Raw genomic sequence first — 24,479 nt, forward strand, 5'->3', positions numbered from 1 at the left:
AGGTGATACGGACGCTGGTTACAGTTCGGTGGTTAACTCAAGTCAGCCATTAGGGCACCCAGTGAGCTTTAAACACTACCAATGCCTGGGCACATGCCCCAGAGAGTGATTTATTTGGTTCGTTCAGTCTGGCCACTAAGCTTCTATAAAACATCCCAAGTGATTCTTATGTCTAGACCGGGCTGAGAACCAGCGCTACAGTTTGAGAATCGCTGATCTGCAACATTCACTTTCAAACTGAACTCTGCAGAGCTTGGGAATTCAGGAAAAATGCCCTGAGACTTCTAAAGGTGGAGGAGGAGGCAGGGACATCTGGGTGGCTCAGTCGGTTGGGCGTCCGACTTCGGCTCAGGTCATGATCTCGCTGCTTGTGAGTTCAAGCCCAGCGTCGGGCTCTGTGCTGCCAGCTCAGAGCCTGGAGCCTGCTTCAGATTCTGTCTCCATCTCTCTGCCCTTCCCCTGCTTGTGTTCTGTCTCTGTCTCTCTCACAAATATGAAAAATAAAACTTAAAGGCGGAGGAGGAGGCAGGGACATCTGGGTGGCTCAATCGGTTAAGCATCTGACTTCGGCTCAGGTCATGATCTTGGGGTTCATAAGTTCGAGCCCTGTGTCAGGCTCTGTGTTGACAGCTCAGAGCCTGGAGCCTGCCTTGGGTTCTGTGTCTCCCTCTCTTTCTGCCCCACTCCTGCTCACACTCTGTCTCTCTCAAAAATAAACATTAAAAAACTTTTTTTTTTTTAAATACACAAATAAAGGAGGAGGAGGAGGAGGAGGAGGCAGAGTCCAAGCCAGCATGACTGCTGGACCCAGAGGTCAAAAAGTCACGTGCCCACCTTTTGGGATGAGCACTGGGTGTTGTATGGAAACCAATTTGACAATAGATTTCATATATTTAAAAAAAAAAAAAAGTCACGTGACCAGATGGGGCTAGCTAGGTAAATGCAAGAAGTGGACCAGGCTTAAGACAAGAGGGTGCAGTGGGGGTCTGAGGAGCTGGCACTGAGCAGCCACCAGCCACTGCATTCCAAACAGTCCTTGTCATATCAGAATATGTCTTGTGGGTCTGCACTGCCAGGCTGTCCCATTTGTCAAGAATTTTGTTGTTGTTTTTAAGAGACATCAGAAGCACCTTTTTAAAATGTTAAATCACTCTATGTTAAACGTTAGTAATGAAGGCCATGAAATACTTCTCTATTTTAAAGGACTACAACGTGAAGTCTGAACATGCTACACAGGAAGACTGGATTCCATCCTTGGGCGCTGGTGTGGGCCTCCATCCCTGCCGCAGGTGTCTTTCATTCACGTCTTGGGACCAGCAGGCCAGCCTGGCCAAGTGCGTTTCAGGGTGATGCCTGAACTCCATATGGGTGGAATGTGCTTGTCTGCTCATTGCTGCATCCAGTTCCAGGTACATGGCTGGCACTTCTTGTTTGTTGAGTGAATACTTACAGTAATTCTGGGAGACAGAATTTTATACCTATCTTACAGAGGAGGAATTTGAAGCTCACTGTAGTGAAGTGGCCTTCCCCCAACACACGCTAATAACCAACTAGCTCAGGATTCAAACTACTGTGCAGGGCAAATGCAAACAGAGCTGTGAAAATGCTTTGCAAAATGAGAGGTTTGGGGATAACTGGTACCAATTATAAGAGCAGTACGAGTCAGTACTCACAATGTGAACCACATTTCAAGATGATGGGATGCCAACTTATTTGGTCCCACAGGAGCCAGAGGGGCTTTCTATTCATTCTGGGGCTGTGCTGCTGTTGTGTGGCTGTGGCAGTGGCGGTTGTGGATCTGGGGGAAGCAGGCGTGAGTGAGGTGGATGGTGATGTGGGGGCACGCCTCTGGATATCGGAAGGGAAAGCCTCCCATCTCATACCCAGCTCTCTCTGTACCTGAGCTGCAGCTGAGTCCACTGCTTTATTCAGAGGCTTGGGGTGAGGTGAAGGGGGAGGTTGGGACCCATGGGGAGCCCTCTAATTTAAGAACCCTCTCTGATTGCATTATCCAGAGGAAATATGAAAAGCTAAATCAGAGGAGATGGTTAGGAAGTGCATTATGGAACATTAAACAATAGCTGATCACCATCAGACACAAATAAATGGCCCATAATCTACTGCCAAGAACATGAATGGTTCCCAAGTGGTGACCTGGCTGGCTTCCAGGCAGGGCAGGGCAGAGCTGGACAGCAGGTCTTTTAGGCCACAAAAACCCTGCTCGGGGTCACACCCCAGTAGCCAACAGAAGATTCTGGTGCCCAGACAGTATTCACTTTTTTCCACATGATTGCATTCTACGGGACTGAATTGGGGTCTTCTCACCATCTGGTGTGGGAGTCCCACCTACCTGGGAAATCCTGTATTGGGAGAGGCATAGGATAGGTGCGCTCACAGTACATGAAGAGAATGTCCGTGAAGTAGTATTCCTCTCATTCCAGAAGGTTTCATCCCCCAAAATACCCTGGTTGAGGCTCATCTTACTAGATCATCCTTTAGTTTAAATCCCCATGAAAATGCAAATACCTTTTTATCAACAATAGCCAAACTATGGAGAGAGCCCAAGTGTCCATCGACTGATGGATGGATAAAGAAGATGTGGTATATACACAATGGAATAGTAGTCAGCCATCAAAAAGAATGAAATCTTGTCATTTGCAAGAATGTGGATGAGCTAGAGTGTATTGTGTAAGCAAAATAAGTCAGAGAAAGACAAATATATAATTTCACTCATATGTGGAATTTTAAGAAGCAAAACAGATGAATATATGGAAGGGGTAAAAAAGAGAGAGGGAAACAAACCACAAGAGACTCTTAGAGAACAAACTGAGGGTTGATGGAGGGAGGTAGAGGGGCCGTGGGCTAGATGGGTGGTGGCTATTAAGGAGGGTACTTGTTAAATTTTTGTTTTGTTTTTTACATTTATTTATTTTTGAGAAACAGAGTGAGTGAGACAAAGCGTGAGCGGAGGAGGGGCAGAGAGAGAAGAAGACACAGAATCCGAAGCAGGCTCCAGGCTCCGAGTAAGTGGTCAGCACAGAGCCTGAGGCGGAGCTCGAACCCACGAACCGTGAGATCATGACCTGAGCTGAAGTCAGACGCTCAACCGACTGAGCCACCCAGGTGCCCCAAGGAGGGTACTTGTTGTGATGAGCAGTGGGTATTACACAGTGATGAATCACTGAATTCTACTCCTGAAACCAATACTGCGCTGTATGTTAACTAAGTAGAATTTAAAAACAAACAAACAAACAAAATGCAAATACCTTCAAAGGAGAGAGTAAGGTAGGTAGGCCCTACACACTTTACTATAAAATAATCTTTAATCTTTTGCTAAGACCTTTAGGCATTGATATGCTGAGGAGAAAGTAGGAGGGAATGGAGAATAAAGAATCTAGAGGAGAGTTTCTGGAGGGTAGGAGGGTAGTCTGCAGGGCTTTAAAAGCTACTATCACTATTTGTCCATGGACATCGATCTAAGTTAGTAAAATCCCTGGACTTAAAGTCAGAGGATGGGATTCCCGTCTCCAGCTCTCTTATTTTATACCAGCTGTGTGATCTTGAGGAAGTCACTTAACCTCTCTGAACCTTCACCTCCTCGGCTGAAAACGGGGAGTCTCGCCACACCCATCCCAGAGGTGCTATGAGAATTACATAAATCGAAGTGCGTGCAAGGTCTGCCCTTCTATAAATATTGTCCTTGGGTCTGTGCCACCACATTCTAGAAATTGTACAACCACTGAGCTATATCTGTGAATGGATATTGGAGCTGAGTCAATCCACAGACCCATAGTGAGCCCAGCCAGGGCCTGCCAAACCCAGGCTAGATCAGCTGACCTTGGTTGGCCCACAAACACGTGAACCTCAGTGATAAATGTTATGTAAGCCATTGAGTGTTAGGATGCTTTATTACTCAGCGATAGTTAACACAATATCCCAAAATTACGGCTCCTGACGCTTAAAATTTTAAGGCCATGTTCAAGAGAAATCATTCTAAAACATACCTGACACTTATCTGCCTTTTTAAGCAAAATTAAGTGCACACAATTCAGTCTTCACTGGGCCATTCATGCTCCTAATAGTGAGAAACAGTTAATGTGTCAGAAGTCAATGGTGCCCTCAGGGGTTACCTACAGAACAGGGGCTCTAGAAATAATTCCGGTCTGCTATTCTTTTTGATCTCAGAACTATTCCCTGCTGATTGGCCATTTTTCTTGTAATCACTTCGGTCAGCTTTTTTTGTTGTTGTCATGGTGTCCATCATAAGCATGAACTCACCCTCCCCAACCTAATGTGCCACACCACCCTTCCAGAAGCCTACTTATCTAAGCCTGCTCGAACGGTATCCAAAGCGACAATTAATAGACTTGGAGGAAGAGTCAGAACTAGTTTTCTGTGTATCAAATGCATGTGCTTTAACACTGGGCGTTCTGTCATCAATTCTGGCCTCTTTGAGGCTTTTTGCGCCCTTCTGTGGTTCTCCTCTGGGACCCGGCAGTGGAGTTTGCTAGGGAGTAAGCCTCTCTCTGGTCTAGATAGTTGGTGCTGTGTCTGGGTTGTGGGAATACAGTCCTTCCTGGAGACAGTGAAGGGCTGGCTCAGCTTTGAAGGAAAGTACTGCCCAACAGGCCTGTAAGAGCTCTTTCTCCGTCACACCCTTGCTGGGCCATTTAGCACATGCTGCCTGTGTTTCAACAGTGGATGTTCACAAATTCCCCCAGAGCAGAGGCAGCATCCGACTTGTCTCTGTGTCCTCTGTACCACTTAGCCCAGTGCTAGGCACATAGTAGGTGCTCACTAAGGTATGGTGGGTGGCCCTTGTGTCTATGAGCATAGGGCTTGTCTTCCTCAGAAGAGTAAGAATCTGTAAGATTCTGAATATAGAATATTTTACACCAAATTATTGGAAAATATTTTCAAAGGATTAAAGTGATCCTGTGTCAAAGAACAGTTCTCATTTCAGGGCAGAAGTTTATTTCTGAACTGTGTTATGAAGAAGCCATGGTGACTAAATGTGGGAACAAGGCCAAGAGACTCTACAGGTGAAAGCAAATATTTTTTGCTCTATTGAACTGTTACCTTAGTGATTCTCCCTAAGTGCACTCCCATTGTTTGTTTGTTTGTTTTTTAAGTAGGCTTCACACCCAACATGGAGTATAACCCGGGGCTTGAACTTGCAACCCTGAGATCAAGAGTCTGATGCTCAACTCACTGAGCCACCCAGGTGGCCCCTTCCATTGTTTTACCAAATGTCTAAGGACCACATTCACAACCAAAAAATCTGGATTTAGAAATTCATCACGCAGGGGTGCCTGGGTGGCTCAGTCAGTTGAGCGTCTTGACTTCAGCTCAGGTCACGATTCAAATCTCTCACGGATTTGAGCACCGTGTAGGGCTCTGTGCTGACAGCTCCGAGCCTGGAGCCTGCTTCAGATTCTGTGCCCCTCTCTCTGCCCCCCCCCCCCACTCATTCTCTCTCTCAAAAATAAATAAGCATCAAAAAAAAATTAGAAATTCATCAGGAAGTGCCAGTGGACATAAGAGCTAGCTATTCCACATTCCCACCCCTCCCTCTCACTCTCTGCCCCAGAAGCTAATTGCCATAGATTGTATCCAGAGGCTCCCCCTGCCCCCTAGCTTCGGGCTGGGTTTGGCCAATGGAAGGCACTGCCAAGAGGAGCTGGGGCACCTGGGTGGCTCAGGCAGTTAAGCATCTGACTGTGGTTCAGGTCATGATTTCACGGTTCATAGGTTCAAGCCCCGAGTCAGGCTCTGTGCTGACAGCGCAGAGCCTGGAGCCTGCTTCAGATTCTGTGTCTCCTTCTCTCTCTCTGCACCCCCCCCCCCACACTCTCTCTCTCTCTCTCTCTCCTTCAAAAATAAATAAAATAACAACAAAAAAGAGGTAGCTAGATTGGAGTAGAGAGAGGTTGGGGTACTTCTTCTCTATTTTCTCCCTGCTTTGGGTCCTTCTGTGGTCATAGCTCCTGTTCAATGGCCCCTCCTCCAAGGTTCCAAATCTTCTTAGGATCAATTTCCCCATTTCTTCCTCTTGCCTTTCCTTTTTCTTTTCTTTTCTTTTTAATATTTATTGATTTTGGGGAGAGCGCAAGCAGGGGGGTGGGAAGGGGGCAGAGAGAAGGGGACAGATGATCCGAAGTGGGCTCTGCATTGACAGGCTGAGAGCAGACAGCCCTATGTGGGGCTTGAACTCACAAACCATGAGATCATGACCTGAGCCGAAGTTGGACACTCAACTGACTGAGCCACCCAGGTGCCCCTCTTCCTCTTGTCTTTTTAAGCAAAAGCGTGGTAAAGACTTCCCGAATTACTAATTCCTCAACTTTCCCTATTGGCTCCCTTAACCCCACTCACACCTCTGAAAGTGGGCCTTTCGTTCAAATCTTCATCTGAACCATCTGAAGTGCTTCTTTTTCCTGTTGTTACCTTGACTGCTACAATCTATACAATGTCCTACCTAAAAGATGTCTACACTGCACCAGCAGTGTCTCTAGGGCAAGGAGTTAAAAAACAAAAATCAGAGGTTCTTTTCTCTCTAGTTTCCAGAACCTAGTAGCCATCTGAGTCTATCTAAATTAAATGATATAAAATGAAGGCAAGCCCCAATCTACAGATGAGAAAAATTATTATTCCTCCATTCACTCACTCATTCATCAAATATTTGTTGTGCACCTACCATGTGCCAAGGCCTGCTCTGACCCTGGGGAACCAATGATAACATACAAGACGGTCCCTGCCCACATGATGCTTACAGTCGAATGCCGACTGTCTCCCAGAAGTCAGAGCCCATCAGAGGCAGGGCTAGAACCAGAAGCCAGAGTTTCCTTAAGTCTGGAGCCTTCAGCAGATTCTCAAAGGACTCTATTACCTAAATAAGGTTAAGAACCTACTGGATCAGACCGAATGAACTATCCAGCTGCCCCCCCTTAAGTAGAAGGATCATGACCCACCAGCGTCCAGAAGTGTGGCACTCCCAACTGGAATTTGTGGGGGCATACTGTCATACAGGTGTGGTGACACAACCACCCACCTTTCCTACCCTCCCTAATCTTCACCTCCCAACAAGTTCCCCTGTCCTCTCCTTCAGCTTCTCCCATTTTCATAATTTACCCTGTGCCCTTCTCTGAGCCCTTCCCTCAGGGCCCACAGATGCGGGCAGGCCTGGCAGCACAACACATTGCTGAACTGATTTTATGAACAGAGAGGGGCTGGGTCTGGATTCTCAGACATGTCCTCTCTGAGAGCCTGTGTTTTCAGCAAAGGCAGTGAGAATGAAATGTCTGCCTGCGTGAAAGTATTTGTGAGATTCAAGTTGGAGGGCATGACTGAAACCGCCTCTGCTGGGGGAGAGGGGGGAAGCCAGGGGCGGCTGAGGTGAATTGAGGGGGGCTATAACAGGACAGGCAGCAAAACCGGGGGGTCTGCCTGGCTCCCTCAAGCCCTCCGGAAACATCTGAGTTTCCTCAGAAAGGTTTAAATAGGCCATGCCAGTAACACAATACTTCCTCTGCTCTGGGTCAGACAGGACGAGGGCAATCTGGTGCCTGCTGCCCTCAGAGAAGTTTGGCAGGTCAGCTTAAAAAGCCCTCTTCCCCAAATCACCCAGCCCTATCTCTGACAGACACAGTCCACTCTAGGCCAGGCCAGGGGCACTCTGGAACCCTCCACATCCCCTCAAAAATCTCCCGTCTCCCACGACCTCCAGCTGCCCTATTTGGGCAGAAGTCTCACCGCGGGAAGAAGGCACAACAGGAAAGCAGCCAGGGCTGGAAAAATGGGAGACCTAGGACTGAGGCTGCAAGGGTCCCTGCCCACGGGCGAATCACTGGATTCCCCTTTTCCCTGCTGGGACAGGAAGGGAAGAGCTCAGCGGAGGCGAGGCGTATTTGCTCCACGACATCCCCCTTGAGTCAAGCCCCCTTCAGAAGGGGTTGGGGATGTGTTCACAGAAGTGTCTGGGGCTCACTTCTCCCTTCCAGGCTCTCCTCTGTGTCTCTTTTAAGCTCCCCATGATTCCCAAAGTGAAATCACGCAGCAAGTGGGGAGAAGTGGGAGAGGCAGAAACCATTTTTAAAAGGGTCTCTGGCTTTGAGCAGCTGGGTGGGGGCCACTTGGAACAAGGACGGAGCGAGCTTCTGAGACAGCTCGGGTGACAGGAAGCTGCTGGGGTGGCTGTCTCCCTCCAGCCTCCTTCCACCGAGAGCAGAAGGGGGAAAATATCAGGACACGCTGCAAAATAATCTTCCACCCCCCCCCCCCGCCCCCAACGGATGGAAGAGAGGAAAGTGTGGTCATCATTTACCTGCTGAAATTGGGAGGACGCTGTTGATGAAAGTAGGCTGAGACACGATAAAGCGGAAGAAAAGCTGCAGATAGATTCCCAAAGTCACTGGATTCAGGACAACCATGCTGGCTGGGGTCTGGCAAGTGTCAAGTTCTCTAGGCAAGGCTGCTCGGGAAGCCTTGCTTATCTCTGCCTTTGTCTTCCTCACTGCTGTTTGCGCCTCTCTCTCTCCCCCCTCCCCCTCCCCCTCTCCCTCTCTCTCCTGTCTCCCTCTCCTTTCCCCATGCCTTTACCAAGAAAGAATGCCAACCATTTCCCATTAAACCTTCTCCGTACTACACAGGGTTATATTTATCTCCCGCACTGAATCAAATGCCCACATTAAAATACTATGTCAGAACTTCTGTTTTGGAGACTGAGGTGAGTGGCTACTGAAGAGGCGGTGAAAAGGCAGTTGAGTCTCAAACGTTCACTAGAAGCAGTCCTCAAAGGCAGTCAGATCCCCAACTATCCCCCAGCAGCTGCCTGCTCGGAACGGAGGTGTCCAACAGCACCACAGAATCACTGAATTTCCACAGACACAAATCCCTCTGCTGTCAGCCTGTGACACTTTTACCCGCTCGGTGACAAATGCAAAGTTGACCTTGGATTATTTTTCTTTAATCGTCCAATAAAATGGGGGAGGTGGATTTTCTCAAACAGCTTTCTCCAGGAGAAAGTGTTTGTTCTTCCTGCAGAAGCAGCACCCTTCTATCTCATCCACAGCAAAATAAGTGAAAAGACAGAAAGTGAATGATTATCAAATTACACTTGGAGAAAGAGCATCAATGACTTGATCTTTGGCTGGGCAAAATCCAAGTAAAAAGTGCTGCATCCTTAAATGAATACCTCTTATGAGTTTATGAAGCCTGTTACAGAGATCCTTAGATTATTAAAATAATGATCTACAGAGTTGCCCAGTTGGCTTTAATGCACGTAATGTACTCCCGGGGCCTCGTGGGAGTTTGTTTGGGAGTGGTTTGGGAGTTCCTGGCCTCTGGGGTGGGCGTCCTTGGGGAAGAGCACCTTTCCTCATCCCTGGGGGAGGCAGAGCCTAAGGCAAGGCTCCCTGGCTTTCGCACCAGTCTCGACCGCCTCCCAGCTCTGCTGTGACAGCAGCCAAGCGTTTGCCTTCTCTGAGCCTCAGTTTTCTCATCATAAAATGGAGGCGGTGTTCCCTTTAAAGGTACGCCGGAAAGGTTAAATGAGGTAACATGGATGGATCACAGATGAGGTAAAATCTGTGTGTGCAGACAGCAAAAATGAAACGCAGGGAGCTGTGGTGGACTGGGGGCGATGATGGCCACTGAAAATCCGTCCCGTCCCTGTGCGCGTGAGCCACTCTCCCCGGCAAGAGCTGGAGTCTGTTTCCTCCCCCATTCAACTGGGCTGGGCTTGTCATTGGCTTTGACTAGTACAGTGTGGCAGAAGTGACACTGTACCACTTCCAGGCTGAGGCCCTAAAGGGCCCGGCAGCTCTGCCTTTGGCTTCTAGAAGCTGCCCCATAAAGCTGCCACATAGGAGAGTCTGAACCATCGGATAGCAGCAGGGAGGGGGAAGCAGCCAGCCCCTGTCTGGCCATCTCAGATGAAGCAACAGCCACGTGAGGGAAGCCAGACCACGTGGGTCACCAGATGACGATGGCAGTCACAGGTGAAGAACAGCCCAAATGAACCCAGCCCAGAATATGGATTCATGAGCATATAAAATGGCTGTTGTTTTAGAATGATTTATTGTACGGTCATAGGTAACTGATAAGGGGCTTATAAGGAAATCTTTTGAAAGCTTGAAGAATATACTTAGGTTATATTCAAAATTAACAGGATGGGGCGCCTGGGTGGCTCAGTCAAGTCAGGTAATTTCAGCTCATGTCATGATCTCATAGTTTGTGGGTTCAAGCCCCATGTCAGGCTCTGAGCTGGTGATGCAGAGCCTGCTTGGGATTCTCTCTGCCCCTTCCCAACTTGTGCACGTGCGCTCTCTCTCTCTCTCTCTCTCTCTCTCTCTCAAAATAAATAAATAAACTTAAATTTTTTTTTATTTTATTTTTTATGTTTTATTTTATATTTGAGAGAGACAGAGAGAGACAGAGTGCGAGCAGGGACGGGGCAGAGAGAGGGAGACACTGAATCTGAAGCAGGCTCCAGGCCCTGAGCTGTCAGCACAGAGCCCAAAATGGGGCTCAAACTTATGAACCCTGAGATCATGACCTCAGCCGAAGTCGGACGCTTAACTGACTGAGCCGCCCAGGTGACCCAAACTTAAAAATTTTTAACAGGACAACTTCATGGTACCCCCATTTAGCTATTCCCAAACTATTTAACAGAAGGATCTGTGATTGTTGGCTAAACCCCACTAGGAAATTCTCAGGCTTGTTCTTGTTAACCTCTGAAGCCTATAGTCCGAGCAGTGGTCTTTGGAGAAGGTGCTACCTGGGAAGAAGGTAACTCTTGAGTAACCTGCTGCCAGAATCTGAACTTTCACCATCTAGCTCAGATCCCTCCTGTGAAGCAAGAGTGATTTCTTCCTTCTCTCAGCACATAGTTCTCACCACTGACTCTGCTGTTGGCACAAAGTGGGTCACTATGTCCTGCCTGCAATGCCTGCTATTGTTTTTGAGCTGCTTCTAAACCACCTTGCATTGCTATTTAACTTGTGTTAATGTCTCCAGAGATAGAGGACGGTCCCATAGCTCTGTGTACCCCAGGACAGTCCTTGCCACCTAATCCTCAACAATGTCAGTTAATTTGATCAAATCACACCACCACAGGATGAAAAGAAAAGAAAAGAAAGAAAATGGCATAGTTTTATGCTTCAGCCACACTAAGCAAACTGCATTTCCCAGCACCCCTTTGTGCCTTTGCACAGACAGTAGCTGGCTGGCCCAGGCCTGGTACAAGAAAGGACTTTGGTAAGTATGGGGAGAAAGTGAGAGGGAATGTGGACAGCCAGCCACGCAGAATTAGAGCCTGCACAGGAGAGGCTGCATATACACATTCAGGCCACTGGGGGGCGAGTCACCTCTACCCTCTGGGGAGGCCCCAGCACAGAGGTATTTATAAGCTCCAATAGTTATGAAACAGCTCTTTGTAAATTTCCATTTCCCATGTACTGTGTATTTTATGAGTCTATTTCTTACAGGGTTACCCTAACTGACTGAGAAGTTATCTTTCTTCAAACTCTCCTGGAAGGGCTCAATCTTTCAGAATCTAATAACACAGGCTATTAGATTACCTAGAAGGAAATTATTTGAGATTTGTGAAAGGCTTATACCAACAAAGCCAGTCAAAGCCAGAGCTTTCTCTCACAGGCCTCGTAGGTAGGAATGTATGGTATACAGATAGGCAATCTGATGGCACTCATCAACACATGACATACACATGTGTTGTTTGATTCAGAAATTCCACAGAAATACTCATTCAACTGCCCAGTGGTTGAGGTGCAAGGATGTTCATTACAGCCTCAGGTCTGAAACAGCCTAACTTTCAATGAATATGAGATTGGTTGAATAAATCATAGGACTTCTCTTCAGTGAAACATTATACAGTCATTACAAAGAAGAAAGTAGTCTTTGCAACAAATATTGCTGGAAAAATCAGCAATATTTGGGAAGAAATGGTAAGAAAAATCAGTCTTCCATATGCAGAACAAACAAAAATTATTCTTAACTCTTACTTTACCCCATACATAAAAATTATCTCAAAATGGATCATAGACTTAAGAGAGAAAATTATTAAACTTCTAGAAGAAAACACAAGAAAATCTTAGTGACCTTGAGCTAGGCAAAGATTTCTCTTCAAATTAAACTTTTTTTCTTAAATAAAAATGGCATATATTTAAGATATACAGCATGTTTTGGTACACATATATTTTGTGAAATGATTACTGCAGTCAAGACAATGAACATATCTGTCAACTCGTATAGTTACCTTTTTTCTAGTGAAAACACTTAAAAACTACTCTCTTAGAAATTTCCACTGCACCAAAACAGTATTGGTAACCGTAACCCCCATGCTATATGTTATTATTCATCCTATATAACTGAAACTTTGTACCCTCTGACCAATGTCTCTCCATTTCCCCCATCTTCCCCAGCCCCTGGTAATCACCATTTGACCCTTGGGTTCTATGAAAAAAAGTTTTTTAAATATTAGGACATAAAATGCAAGAAGCATTTAAGAAAAATGTTAAACTGGACTTGATCAAAAATTTTAAACTTCTGCTCTATGAAAACCAATGTTAAATTGAAACGACAAGCCAAAATGAGCACCTGGGTACCTGGGTGGCTCAGTCACTTAAGCGTCTGACTTTGGCTCAGGTCATAATCTCATGGTCCATGAGTTTGAGCCCTGCATCGGGCTCTCTGCTGTCAGCACAGAGCCTGCTTCAGATCCTCTCTTCCCATGCCCCACTCATAAACGTGCTCTCTCTCCCTCTCTCAAAAATAAACAAACAATAAAGAAGAAAAGAAAAGGCAGGGCAGGGCGCCTGGGTGGCTCAGTTGACTGAATGTCTGATTTCTGCTCAGGTCATGATCTTGCAGTTCGTGGGTTTGAGTCCCACGCTGGGTTCTGTGCTGACCGCTCAGAGCCTAGAGCCTGCTTCAGATTCTTTGTCTCCCTCTCTCTCTGCCCCTCCCCTGCTTGCACTCTGTTTCTCTCTCTTTCTCAAAAGTAAATAAACATTAAAAAAAAAAAACCTCTCTAAAAAAGAAAAGACAAGCCAAAGACGATAAGTAAATATTTGCAAAACACATATATGATAAAGGATGCATATTCAGAATATATAAAGAACTTTACAAGTCAATAATAGTAACGCAAGCCAATTAAAAGAAAAGGGCAAAAGGTGTAAATAGATACTTCACCAAAGGAGATACGTGAATGGCAAATAAGCACATGAAAAGATATTCAACATCATTAGTCATTAGAGAAATGTAAACTAAACCTTAATGAAATGCCACTACATACTACTAGAATGGCTAAGTTTAAAAAGACAGACATTTCCAAGTGTTAGTAAGGATGTGGAGCTGCTGGAACTCTCACACATTGCTGCTGGGAATGCAGAATGGTGCAACCGCTTGGGAAAACAGTTTGGCAGTTTCCTTTAAAGTTAAATATGCACTTACTCTACCACACAACAATTCTACTCATAGAAATGAAACCGTATATCCACCCAAAGACTTGTACATGAATGTTCATAACTACTTTCTTTATAATAATGAAAAACTAGAAACAACCCAAATGGCCATCTACTGGTGTAACCGGTTGTGTACAATACAATACTACACGGCAGAAACAAGTCATAGGGATGAATCTCAAATGCATTATGCTAAAGCCAACACCACAAAAGGCTACATACTGCATAACTCCATCTATAAGGCATTCTGAAAAAGGCAACACTACCGGATGGAGAACAGATCAGTGGTGACCAAGAGTTAACGGTCGTGAGAATCAGCTACATAGGGAACTTTTGGTGGTGATGGGGGATGTTCTTTATCTTGACTGGAGTGGTTGTTTGCCTCCTTTGTCAAAACACGTCAAACCATACTCTTAAAAAGGGTGAGTTTTATGTGAATTTTCCTGCAATAAGCTTGACTTTAAAAAAATGAGGCAAAGATAGTTTACATTTATGCATGGACATGGAAGGCTGTCCAGAGAATATTGCTGACTAAAACTGCAAAGGTGCAGTGCATCTGACCACACATCTGAACAAACAAGCAAATCTATTTATCAATTATGTATATGTGCAGAGAGAAAGATCTAAAATAATACACATTTCACACTTGGTGATGGAAGTATGTAGGATAAGAGATGGAGGGAAATTCCCTCTTTACTCTTATACATATTTGTATTGGAAATTTTTGCAATGAGTGTAACTTAATTTGTAACTTAAAAGATATATTTTTTAGCAGAATCAGAGTCTTGGCAATCTTAGGAGTAAGGAAGGAAGAAAGCAGGGGGGAATAAAAGGTGTCTTTTCTCCATGTATGAGATCCAACAAGTCCCTGCCAACGTGCTGAGAGGCACAGATAGAACATTTTGATTGGTTCTGCCAGAGAACAGATCTCTGAGCATGTTCTGGCCTGGAATTAACGATGATTCAGTTATGCCAAGGCCCTGGCCACCTCCTGCTGGCAGCTGCACCAGCAGGAGAGAGATAAGACAGGGCAACTGAGAGGCCCAGGGAAAGTCCCTCCTCACAGCTCCCTGTCCTCTGACAACTCAAGCTGAAATCAGAGCCAGAACCCATGGAGCCTCGAGATGCAACAGAAAGACCCACCAGAGAACCAGAAAGTCTAATTAGATGAATTAGACTCACCAAGGCCTTGAATCTGCAGTTCTAATCCCAGGGCAGGGAGCTTGCTGTCCTCACTTTCAGGGAAGAGATTTTGCACCGAGTTGGCCTTGAACTACCTGGATGCAATCACAATAACAACAATAATCTTACCCAATTCAGTGTTTCTCAAACTGTGCTAGAGATGCTCCCACTGTAAGAGATATTCCATTTTTACAAAGTAGAGGAGTTCCCATAAATTGAGAAACACTGTCTACTTTATGCTCCTTTTGGAAATTTACAATATATATAAGTATACTAAAGCCACTGGCGTGTCCTGTAGTAAAGAAACCATTTTACTTGCTCTTACCTCTCAAAGTATTTGACTCTCAAACCCATTTTTATTTAATTCTTATTTGATTCCCCCTTTTCTTCTTATCTAGGTTCTATACAATAAATACATTACTGATGTGCTAGATAAATAATTACAATGTAGGGCTTTATTTTTTTATAAAATCTTGTTTTATCATTTTCCCCCATTTGTTGTTCATGCAGTGAACAACAGTGAGATTAGACTTGTAATTCCTATTTTACAGATAAGAAAACTAAGGCTTATGGGAGGCTCTGGTGACAGCAGCAGACAGCGGGTCACTGGCAGTTGGAGTGATTACCAGCAAGACTGGACCTGAACCCTCGTGCTGGTACACTGAGCCAGAGGTCATCAGCGCTCCCAGGCCTGGACTTGTTCTCCAAGGGAACATCAATCAACCTCATCTTTACCTGGAACTGGACCTAGAAATGCTGTGAGTCCAAGAATCGTTCAGCTCTGAAGATGCAAAAGCACACTCTTGGTAGGGAGGACAGGAAATCTTTTATGGTAGGAAGTTAGAGAGGGCTGGAGACTTCAGAGGAGATCTCCCAATGGTTTACGATGACCGAGGAGTGATGGTTCTTGAACTGAAACCTGTAAGGAGGGAAAACATCCTGATTCCCAAGCAAAGCCAGCTTTCTGGTGTTACTTATTTCAAGGACGATAGAAAGGTATGAACTCAAAAGAATAAAGCCACCAAAGAACATAACAGATCTTAGCCCCACTTTTGAAGGTCAGGCGGTGAGTTTACCCCAGATTTCCCCTAGGGTGAACCCCAGAAAACTTAGTTGAATTCACTTCATTCTCTTCTAGCCAGTCCAAATGCATGTTTCTAGTTAACCACTGTTTGAACTTACCATGTGTTCATTGCAAAATTTTATTTTCCATATTTATTGGAAGAACATTACCACCCCAGTTCCCCTGCCTCCCCCTTACCTAAACCCCACTGCCTCATCACATCACATCCAGCACAACCCCACTTAGAGACAGTGGTTCTTCTTATCTTCTAGATTAGATGGAGTACAGAGGAAGGGCTGCCCTCACAATTTGATTTGGTTCAAGGTAAAGACAAAGCATCATTTTCAAATGATCTAGTCTCTGTCCAGCTGAAGGTAGCAATCATACCTTTCTATGGCATGTGGCTGTGTTGTTTGGCAAGGCCCTAGAACAGGACCATTCCTAACACATCGATAGGCAGATGCTGACCAAGGCTCTGAGGTGAAGGGTGGGAAAGGGCACTGCCTGTGCCACATATAATGATGCATCCTCCCATGGCATCGTGGGAAGGGAGATATTGGCCAAGATGAACAATAATCGGATGCTGCTGAGGAGGCTTTTGGAATTACAGACTTTTAGGAAACAATACACTATGACACAATGGACATACACGGGGACTGCAGTCCATGCTGCTTTGGGGTCTGTGTAATTCCTGTAACCAGGAGGTTCTCCATCCTGTAGGCTATCATGGAACAAACTGCATAAACTGGGAGCCACAGCATTCCATATTACTCCACTCCTTAAAGACTTAAAGTGCTTTAAAAATACTCAGCCCACAGAGAAAGGGTGGCCTGCAAGGCCAAATATATAGCTATACAATCTTGGATAAGAACAGGTGACTTTTTTTTTAAGCACTAGAGAGAAAAAATTTTCCATCGAGTTATCATGGATTATGTGATTACCTGTTTCCTTATATACAGAGTTACCCAATATAACTGTGATGTTTCACAAACACATGCATGTCCCCAGGAAGTGGAGGCAAAAGGCTAAACTGGAGAAGATGGAAACAGAAAGAATGATTCGGGAAGGTAAGAGAGAGGTCAGAGGACTCATTCATTCATTCAACAAATATTTACCCAGTTCCTACTGTGCTCCAGGCAAAGATCTCGGAGTTGGGGATTCAGTGTGAATCAAATGTAAGAAATTTCTAGCCCCCAGGGACTTAACTTCTAGTGGGAGTCTCAAGACAGACAAGAAGCATGTATAATAAAAGGTCCATGTTATTACATTATGCATCGTAATCAAGAATAACGGAGAGATATAATTAATCAAGAGAGCCTCATGAAGGGAAGTAAAAGGTAAGAAATTAGGAAGGTAAGAGAAAAGTTTGCCTTTAGTCCTCAAGGGGGGGTTCATGAAAGAGTCTGAGGCAATTCTGACCTTACGGGATGGAAATACCAACATCAGCCACTGTTCACTAAACATCTATTGCACTTGTACATATGTACTTGCACATTTTTTTAAAGCCTCACAGCAACTCCATGAGGTAGGTGTTACTATTTCCATGTGACACATGAAGAAACCAGGGCTGATAAAGGCAATTGAGGTCATCTGCCCAAGGCAGCAGAGCTAGAACACAAAGCTGGCTGCATACCCCAAAGTGTGGATTCTTTACACTGTACTATTCAGCCCCGGGCCCAGACACCACAGGGAGAGGGCAGGTGGGTGAGGGAAACTACTCTGGCCCAGGGCTTAGAGTGGGCATGAACATGGCCTTTCCAGGGCCACCAACAGGGCCTCTTGTCCAGAGTCCTCAGAGGGAAACAGAATGGGCTGAGCCTAGGTGACAGATGCTGGCAGATTCTGACAGCCTGGAAGAGCAGAAGGTCACTTCCAAATGGGAATGACTCTACAATGACTGGATGGGGGATATTTTATATGTGCTCAGTGCATTCCAGCTCCCACTCATGCTGGGAATTGCTAGCAGGGACAGTTTGCCTTGTGTTCTCCCTGGCCTGACAGTCAATTCCAGAATACCTATTCTTCTATACTCCCACCCCTTCATGTCCAAATGCTCCCAGTTTTCTCAGGTTCAAATGTTTCCTCTCCACGAAGAGTTTGCCAGGAGGAATGTGTTCTACCCCCCAGCCCCCAGGAACTTCCCTAGCACATTCTTGGATCTTCATTCTTGGCACTTGAAGGCAGTGTGCGTGGGGTCAACAGCCACAGTTTAAGCATGGCTTTGAAGCCATTAGCCAGTTCAAATCCTGACTCTGCCACTCACTGTGGGGAAACTCTTCAGGAGTTCAATAAAGATAATATTCCTTGATGTTATCTCTATGAAGTAGAAGTGATTAACCTAGAGTTTCCTTGGGCTAGAAATACCCACGTCTCAGGATTCCGCTTTTTCCCTTCAGGACTCCTGAGGAGGGGTCTCCACGCAAGCCTTACAGCAGCCAAATGGGAACACTTTATTACTTGTAACAACCCAGAGTCTGGGAAAGGCTGAGTTGGAAGGTCTTGGCTAGGCCTGCAAGCCACAGAGGGTGGCTTGCTTCCTCCCCCAAAGAATTGTGATGGCCAGCCCTTCTTTGAGCTTCTGCTTTCCTTCCTCCACGCGCCACCCCCCGCCCCCACCCCCCCACCCCCCCCCCCGCCCCCACCACAGGAACAAGAATGAAGAAGATGCAACAGAGGCCACACCTGGGTAAGCAGCCCCTAGGAAGCCTCCTGACCCCATGTACAGAAGGACAGGTGGCTCTCCCACAAAGCTGATCTTTAACGTGGAGTGACGCTGCCCGTGGGCAAAATGGCCCAATCCATGTCCTGGGTTCTGACCAACCAGACCGATAACTCCTTTCCTTCTAAAAAACATGGAGACATAAATTTAGAAGGGGATGGCCCAGGGTGGAAGTATGGGGAGAGAGGTCTCCTCTTTAACAGTATGGATTTGATATAGCCTTCTAAACTGCCTTACACAATGCTGCCACATAATAGGGGCAATCTAAACTACTCAGAAATAAGAATACTTATGTGGGTATGTATATATGCAAATACGAGTATAGATCTAGTCTGTGTGTTCAACCTTATGCTACTTAGCTGTATTTTATTTCTGAGTAAGTTGTTAATCACTTGAGCACAAGGCTCATGACTGCTTGATCCCTTTATTCCCCTAAGTATCAACTCAGCTACACAGCAGGCCTTCAAAGTGTCAAATCGGTTAATGAAATGGTTTGGATGGTATACACAAGACAGATAAACTACACTGCAGTACATCCAAAACCTTAAGAGTAATTCACACTGGGGCATCTAGGTTGAGCATCCTACTTTGGCTCAGGTCATGATCTCATGGTTCATGAGTTCGAGCCCCACATCTAGCTTCTGTTAGCACAGAGCCCACGTTGGATCCTCTGTCCCCCTCCTTCTGCCTCTCCCTACTTGTGCTCTCTTTCTCTCTCTCTCAAAAAACATAAATAAAAAAACATTAAAAAAAAAAGAGTGATTCATACTGGATCAAGAATTCCGTTGTGTTGTTTCAGAACAGACTTTTCTATTGCCAAGGGAATCATGAGTTTGCAGCTGCAGAGGAGTCAGCTTTAAATGAAATGACACATGTAAGGCAGCTTGAGCATAGGCTGGTCTTTAAATGTGAGGTTCCAGAGGTCCCTCTCTGAATTGGTGCCTTTGTGAGGGCCTTGGCTCCCACCTGCCTCCCCCAGGCTCTATGATGTGCCAGACTCCTCCCATGTCAGTGATACCACCTGGCCCGCGACGAAAGAACCAGCTCAGCCCAGCTCTAGCTTCAGGAAATAAATGTCATCAACCCCTGAGAAATAGACTTCAGAGAGGAAGATGCTGACATACTGTCAATTACAGTCTGGGATTCTCCACACGTTGCCTGAAAAATGCATGAACCCAGTGTATTTGTTTGCTAGGGCTGCCCTAACATAACACCACAGATTGGGTAGCTTCAGCAAACAAATGTGTTTTCTCACAGATCTGGAGGCTAGAAAATCTCACAGATCTGGACAGGAAAAAAAAAAAAAAGGGGCCAAGTTTTCTCTCTTAGATGTCTAAAACTAAAAACCTATGAATGTGGAGTAAGTAGATTTGGCACGCACCAGATTTAGCATGCTCCAGATCACCCAGAGGGTTTGTCAAAACACAGATTTCTGTTTCTGACTCAGAATGTCTTCGAAGCTGGGTGGGGGTTTACATTTCTTAGATTTCAAGGTGCTGTTGCTGCGGTCTACTTTAAGAACCACTAGTCTAAGGTTCAGTTAGCAAAAGGAGTGTATCCACAGTGATTGAATTATTGGGGCATAATTATCCAGATGACCATTTGTTTCAATGGGGAATTCTGGACAAATTTATAACTGCCCTAGAGAATTCTACTTTGTAGCAGTGTTCTTCTGGTCTCATCTTCTATGTTCCTCCCCTCCCTTTACCATTGTATTCACCCTAAAAGCATGTATAACCTTATTTCCAGATTACAGTTGTAACTATATTTCACTTTATTGGTGCAGAAATTCTCTGGAAGAGGCCTGTGGTTTGCAAATTCAAAGACATACTTTGAATTGAAGCCAATTTAAATATATAGCTCATTACTTTTTTTGTCTTTCATATAGACTCCAAATTTCTTCTACAATTCCCCCTTTATGTATCAGTTTGAATTGCATTTTTAAAACTGAATGGTTCTTGAATTAGGAACTCCACAAACCCAAGGCAACTGGTAAGCGGTAGCATCCAAAATGCAAATGACCTTCTAAAGTAATTTTCCATTTTTATTCCTGCCCTATTTCAGTCAGTCTGGGAGATTCTTGGAAAGAACATGTGCTAAAAGCATTTCCATTTATATTAGTAGTTGGCTCCATAAATAGCCAATTTGTTCTACTTTTCTCTGGATCATCCTCAAACCTATTAGCCTAAGCTGAGTCACACTGTCAAAGAAAGCTGACATGGTTTATATTCAAATAGATCAAACTTGTTAGTCCCGGTATACAACTATAAACACATTTAGAGAGAAAAGAAAAAGAAAACTACAATATATTCCCAGAAATCAGTAGCGTTTCTATACAGTAATAATGAAATAGCAGAAAGAGAAGTTAAGAAAACTCCATTTACTTTTTTTAATCATTTTATTTTTTAATATTTTTTTGAGAGAGAGAGAGAGAGAGAGAATCCCAAGTAGGCTTTGCACTGTCAGCACATAGCCCAACATGGAGCTCAATCTCATGAACTGGGAGATCATGACTTTAGCCTAAATCAAGAGTCGATGCTTAACCGACTGAGACACCCAGGCTCCCCACGACTCCATTTCCAATTGCACCAAAAAGAATAAAATACCTGAGAATAAACTTAACCAAAAAGGTGAAAAACGTGTACTCTGAAGACTATATACAACACTGATGAAAGAAATTGAAGATGACACAAATGGAAAGATACTCCATGCTTATAGACTGGAAGAATTAATATTTTTTAAATGGCCACACTACCCCCAGGGCAATCTACAGATTCATTGCAATCCCTCTCAAAATACCAACAGCATTTTTTCACAAAACTATAACAAACAATACTAAAATTTGTATGGTACCACCAAAGACCCTGAATGTTAACCAAAGCAATCTTGAGAAAGAACAAAACTGGAGGTATCACAATTCCAGATTTCAAGATATACTACAAAGCTGTAGTCATCAAAACTGTATGGTACTGGCACAAAAACAGACACACAGATCAATGGAACAGGAACATATAATCCACAATTATATGGTCAATAAGTCCATGACAAAGGAGACAAGAATACATATTGGGGGAAAAACAGTCTCGTCAACAAACGGTTCTGGGAAAACTGGACAGTTACATGCAAAAGAATGAAACTGAACTGCCTTCTAACACCATACACAAAAATGAACTCAAATGGATTAAAGACCTAAACATGAGACCTGAAACCATAAAAATTCCAGAAGAGAATACAGGCAGTCATTTCTCTGACATCTGACACCAGCCATATATACCACCATTGTTTTTGCTGGTGACCTCTCTCCAGCCATAGTGGTCTATTTGTATTTAAAATGGAGTATGGCTTAGGGCACCTGGGTGACTCAGTCAGTTAAGTGTCTGACTTCAGCTCAGGTCATGACCTCAAGGCTTGTGAGTTTGAGCCCCACCTTGGTCTGACAGCTCAGAGCCTGGAGCCTGCTTTGGACTCTGTGTCCCCCTCTCTCTCTCTGCCCCTCACCCACTCATGCCCTCTCTCTCCTTCAAAAGTAAATAAACATTCAAAAAATAAAAATAAAATGGAGTCTGTCTTTACTTATTGTTTTATGAATATAATTGGCCTTTTAAAAATAATGAATGTAAAGTGTTTACTATGCACTGTTTACAGGAAGGATCAAGATATATTAAAAGAGCTAGTGGGAAGCAATTTTCAAAGACCCCAAAGACAAAGTCTCTGGTGAGCCCTTTTTCTCCCATGTCTGCTGGCTCTTATGAAAGCAATCTCCTGTTCTGTTTAGTTCCATATTGTCAGAAATTTGAGGAGCAGCCTCAATTGCACACGGCCGAGCATGTTGCCATGTGTTATCATTGCTGAGGAGCTAGATTTACCCCTTCCGTGGCTGTCCCTCAGAGCCCGGATTCTTCCTCTGTGCCTAAAACAGCCTCCCCTCATACTCTCTTGCAACTTGAAAAACACCATCTCACCTGCATCCTCTTTATTATCAATCTCATTGAGTCAAATCTCAGCCCAAAGTTGGTGTGGAGACCCCAGTAGGTGTTCCAGGGTAGAAGTTTCATCTCATGACTTCTCAGATAAGCAACCTAGAAGCTCATATCTTGCCACATACAGGGTGAGCAAAATGAATGGCACATGGTAGGGATTCAATGGATGTCGAATTAAATAGAAGCTTTACGATCTATTTCTTTATCACTTCATCACTGCTGTTCCTCATACTCTGTCACTGTTCTTTAGGTAACACTGATTTTTTTTCCTAAATCTTAAGCCAAGCATTTTGTGAGATCATCAAAATGGAAAATTCCAGAAATCCTCATGTCAAAATCACAGTTTCATTTGTTCTCTTTCAAATCTTTTCTCTTTGAAAATTGTCCCTTCAATGGGGTGCCTCAGTGGTTCAGTTGGTGAAGCATCCGAGTTTGGTTCAGGTCATGGTTTCACGGTTTGTGAGTTTGAGCCCCACATCAGGCTCTCTGCTGACATCTCAGAGCCTGCTTCGGTACTCTCTTTCTCAAAAATAAACATAAAAAAGTAAAGTACAAAATTAAATTAAAAAATAAAATAAAATTGTCCCTTCAAGATAAAACCACACAATATGTGATTTTGGAAGTCACTTGATTTCCCTAAGCCTGTTTCCTTATCATAGGAATAACAATAATCACTCCTTTCAAAGGTTGCTGTAAAGATGAAATAAAATTATGTGTGTGAAAGCTCTTAAGGGCTAGCCAAACCTTATCATTATCATTACCTTAAACTCAGATCACAGCAATACTGATATTCAACATTAATAGCTACCTAAAACAGAACAGTCTCACTGATGGAGCTTTCTTTAAAAGGTTATACTACTCTATTTAGAGTTTAGCCATTTTCTCTTCCATATTTTTTTCTTGTTTTCCCACAGCCCTTCATTCCTTGAATCAGTGGCATTCACTTCCTCAGGAGGTAGGTGGGTAGGTCAGCCTGGTTTTGGGAATCCCGTGGCAGAAGTGGGGGGCCTGGCTCCCCATAGCGTAGACCCAGAGGAGAAGCCATATCCAACATGGCATCTGGTGGTAGCACTACAATGTCTAAGGGAGAAGTCCGGGCAGAGGGGCCTGTGAAGCCCTGGACATGCCAGGACAGTGTGGAGAATGCAGCCAGAAACTTCTCAGGGCCACAGAGGGATGTGGAAAGGACTGAGAAGATGGCAAAAGAGCCCTGACAGTTTGCAAAAAGTGGATGCGATCAGCAGAATAGCAGGGTCTGAGGCAGATGAAGCTTCGAGATGGGAACTGCCATGAGGAAAAAGGACAGCTGTGGAAGCTGACCTCCAAAGACGGTCCTCAGTGAAACCACGCCTCCTGACGGTCATGGGCCTGCGCAGTCCTCTCTCACACTGAATTTGGGTTGGCCCTGGCACTCACTTTAACCAAGAGAATAATGGCACAAGTAACACAGTTCCAGGCCAAAGTCTTAAGAAAGCCTGGTAGCTTTTACTTGTGCCCTGGTGGAAGTCAGCTGCTTTGTGAAAAGCCCAGGTCTTTCTGCTTGTGCAGAGAGACCACTCGAAGGAGTGCCAAGGGCCTAGGGCTGTCCCAGACCAACCAGCTCATGGCTGTCAGGAACAAACCTGTAGTCTCACAAAGTCAGGTTTATTAGCCCACTGCAATGAAACAGACCACATCCAGAGGAACCACGGGACGACTCATCAAAGGTAGAGTTAGCATAGGATTGGAGGGAGGGATGGAGTTTAGGTGGAATATAAATGAAGCTGAGTGCTTTGTTTCTGAATTGAAGAAATCATTTTATTGAGGTCATTGAGGAAACTCAGTGTAAGGTGACATTAAAAGCCAACAATTTTCATGCAAAGCATTTGCAGAATACGTATGCATTATATGAGGAGGGATGAGAGGGCTCAAGGAGGATGAGTGGGGTGCAGACGGAGGACAAAAGATGGGGGTGCATGAGAGAGTTTCAGTATTCCAACCCAGTTACAAATTGGAACAATGGAGGTCTGCTAGGAGCCGGGCAATGGGATTATGACAATAAACCTGGCTGGCCT

General features: G+C 44.7%; 2 protein-coding genes across 4 annotated transcripts in view; both read right to left on the reverse strand.

Moving 5' to 3' along the window:
• The window catches only part of COLQ (collagen like tail subunit of asymmetric acetylcholinesterase), a 59,441-nt gene extending 50,908 nt beyond the window's left edge, over positions 1–8,533 (reverse strand). The window contains exon 1 of the mRNA XM_027061878.2: positions 8,324–8,533. Within this exon, the coding sequence (XP_026917679.1) occupies positions 8,324–8,429 (106 nt within the window). The 5' untranslated portion in view covers positions 8,430–8,533. The remainder of the gene's footprint in view (positions 1–8,323) is intronic.
• Positions 1–24,479, reverse strand: part of HACL1 (2-hydroxyacyl-CoA lyase 1) — an 89,842-nt gene that overhangs the window by 19,296 nt on the left and 46,067 nt on the right. For 2 of the 3 annotated variants that reach the window (XR_008297989.1, XR_008297991.1), the window contains exons 19-20: positions 15,399–15,582; positions 14,664–14,758 (exon numbers count right to left, since the gene is read on the reverse strand). The gene's annotated coding sequence lies outside the window, so the exon portion shown is untranslated. Of the gene's footprint in view, positions 1–14,663; positions 14,759–15,398; positions 15,583–18,408; positions 18,570–24,479 lie in introns of all 3 variants that reach the window. The other variant, XR_008297990.1, reaches the window with a different exon arrangement.

The sequence above is a fragment of the Acinonyx jubatus genome, chromosome C2 (assembly GCF_027475565.1).
Source record: "Acinonyx jubatus isolate Ajub_Pintada_27869175 chromosome C2, VMU_Ajub_asm_v1.0, whole genome shotgun sequence".
Taxonomy (NCBI): Eukaryota; Metazoa; Chordata; class Mammalia; order Carnivora; family Felidae; genus Acinonyx; species Acinonyx jubatus.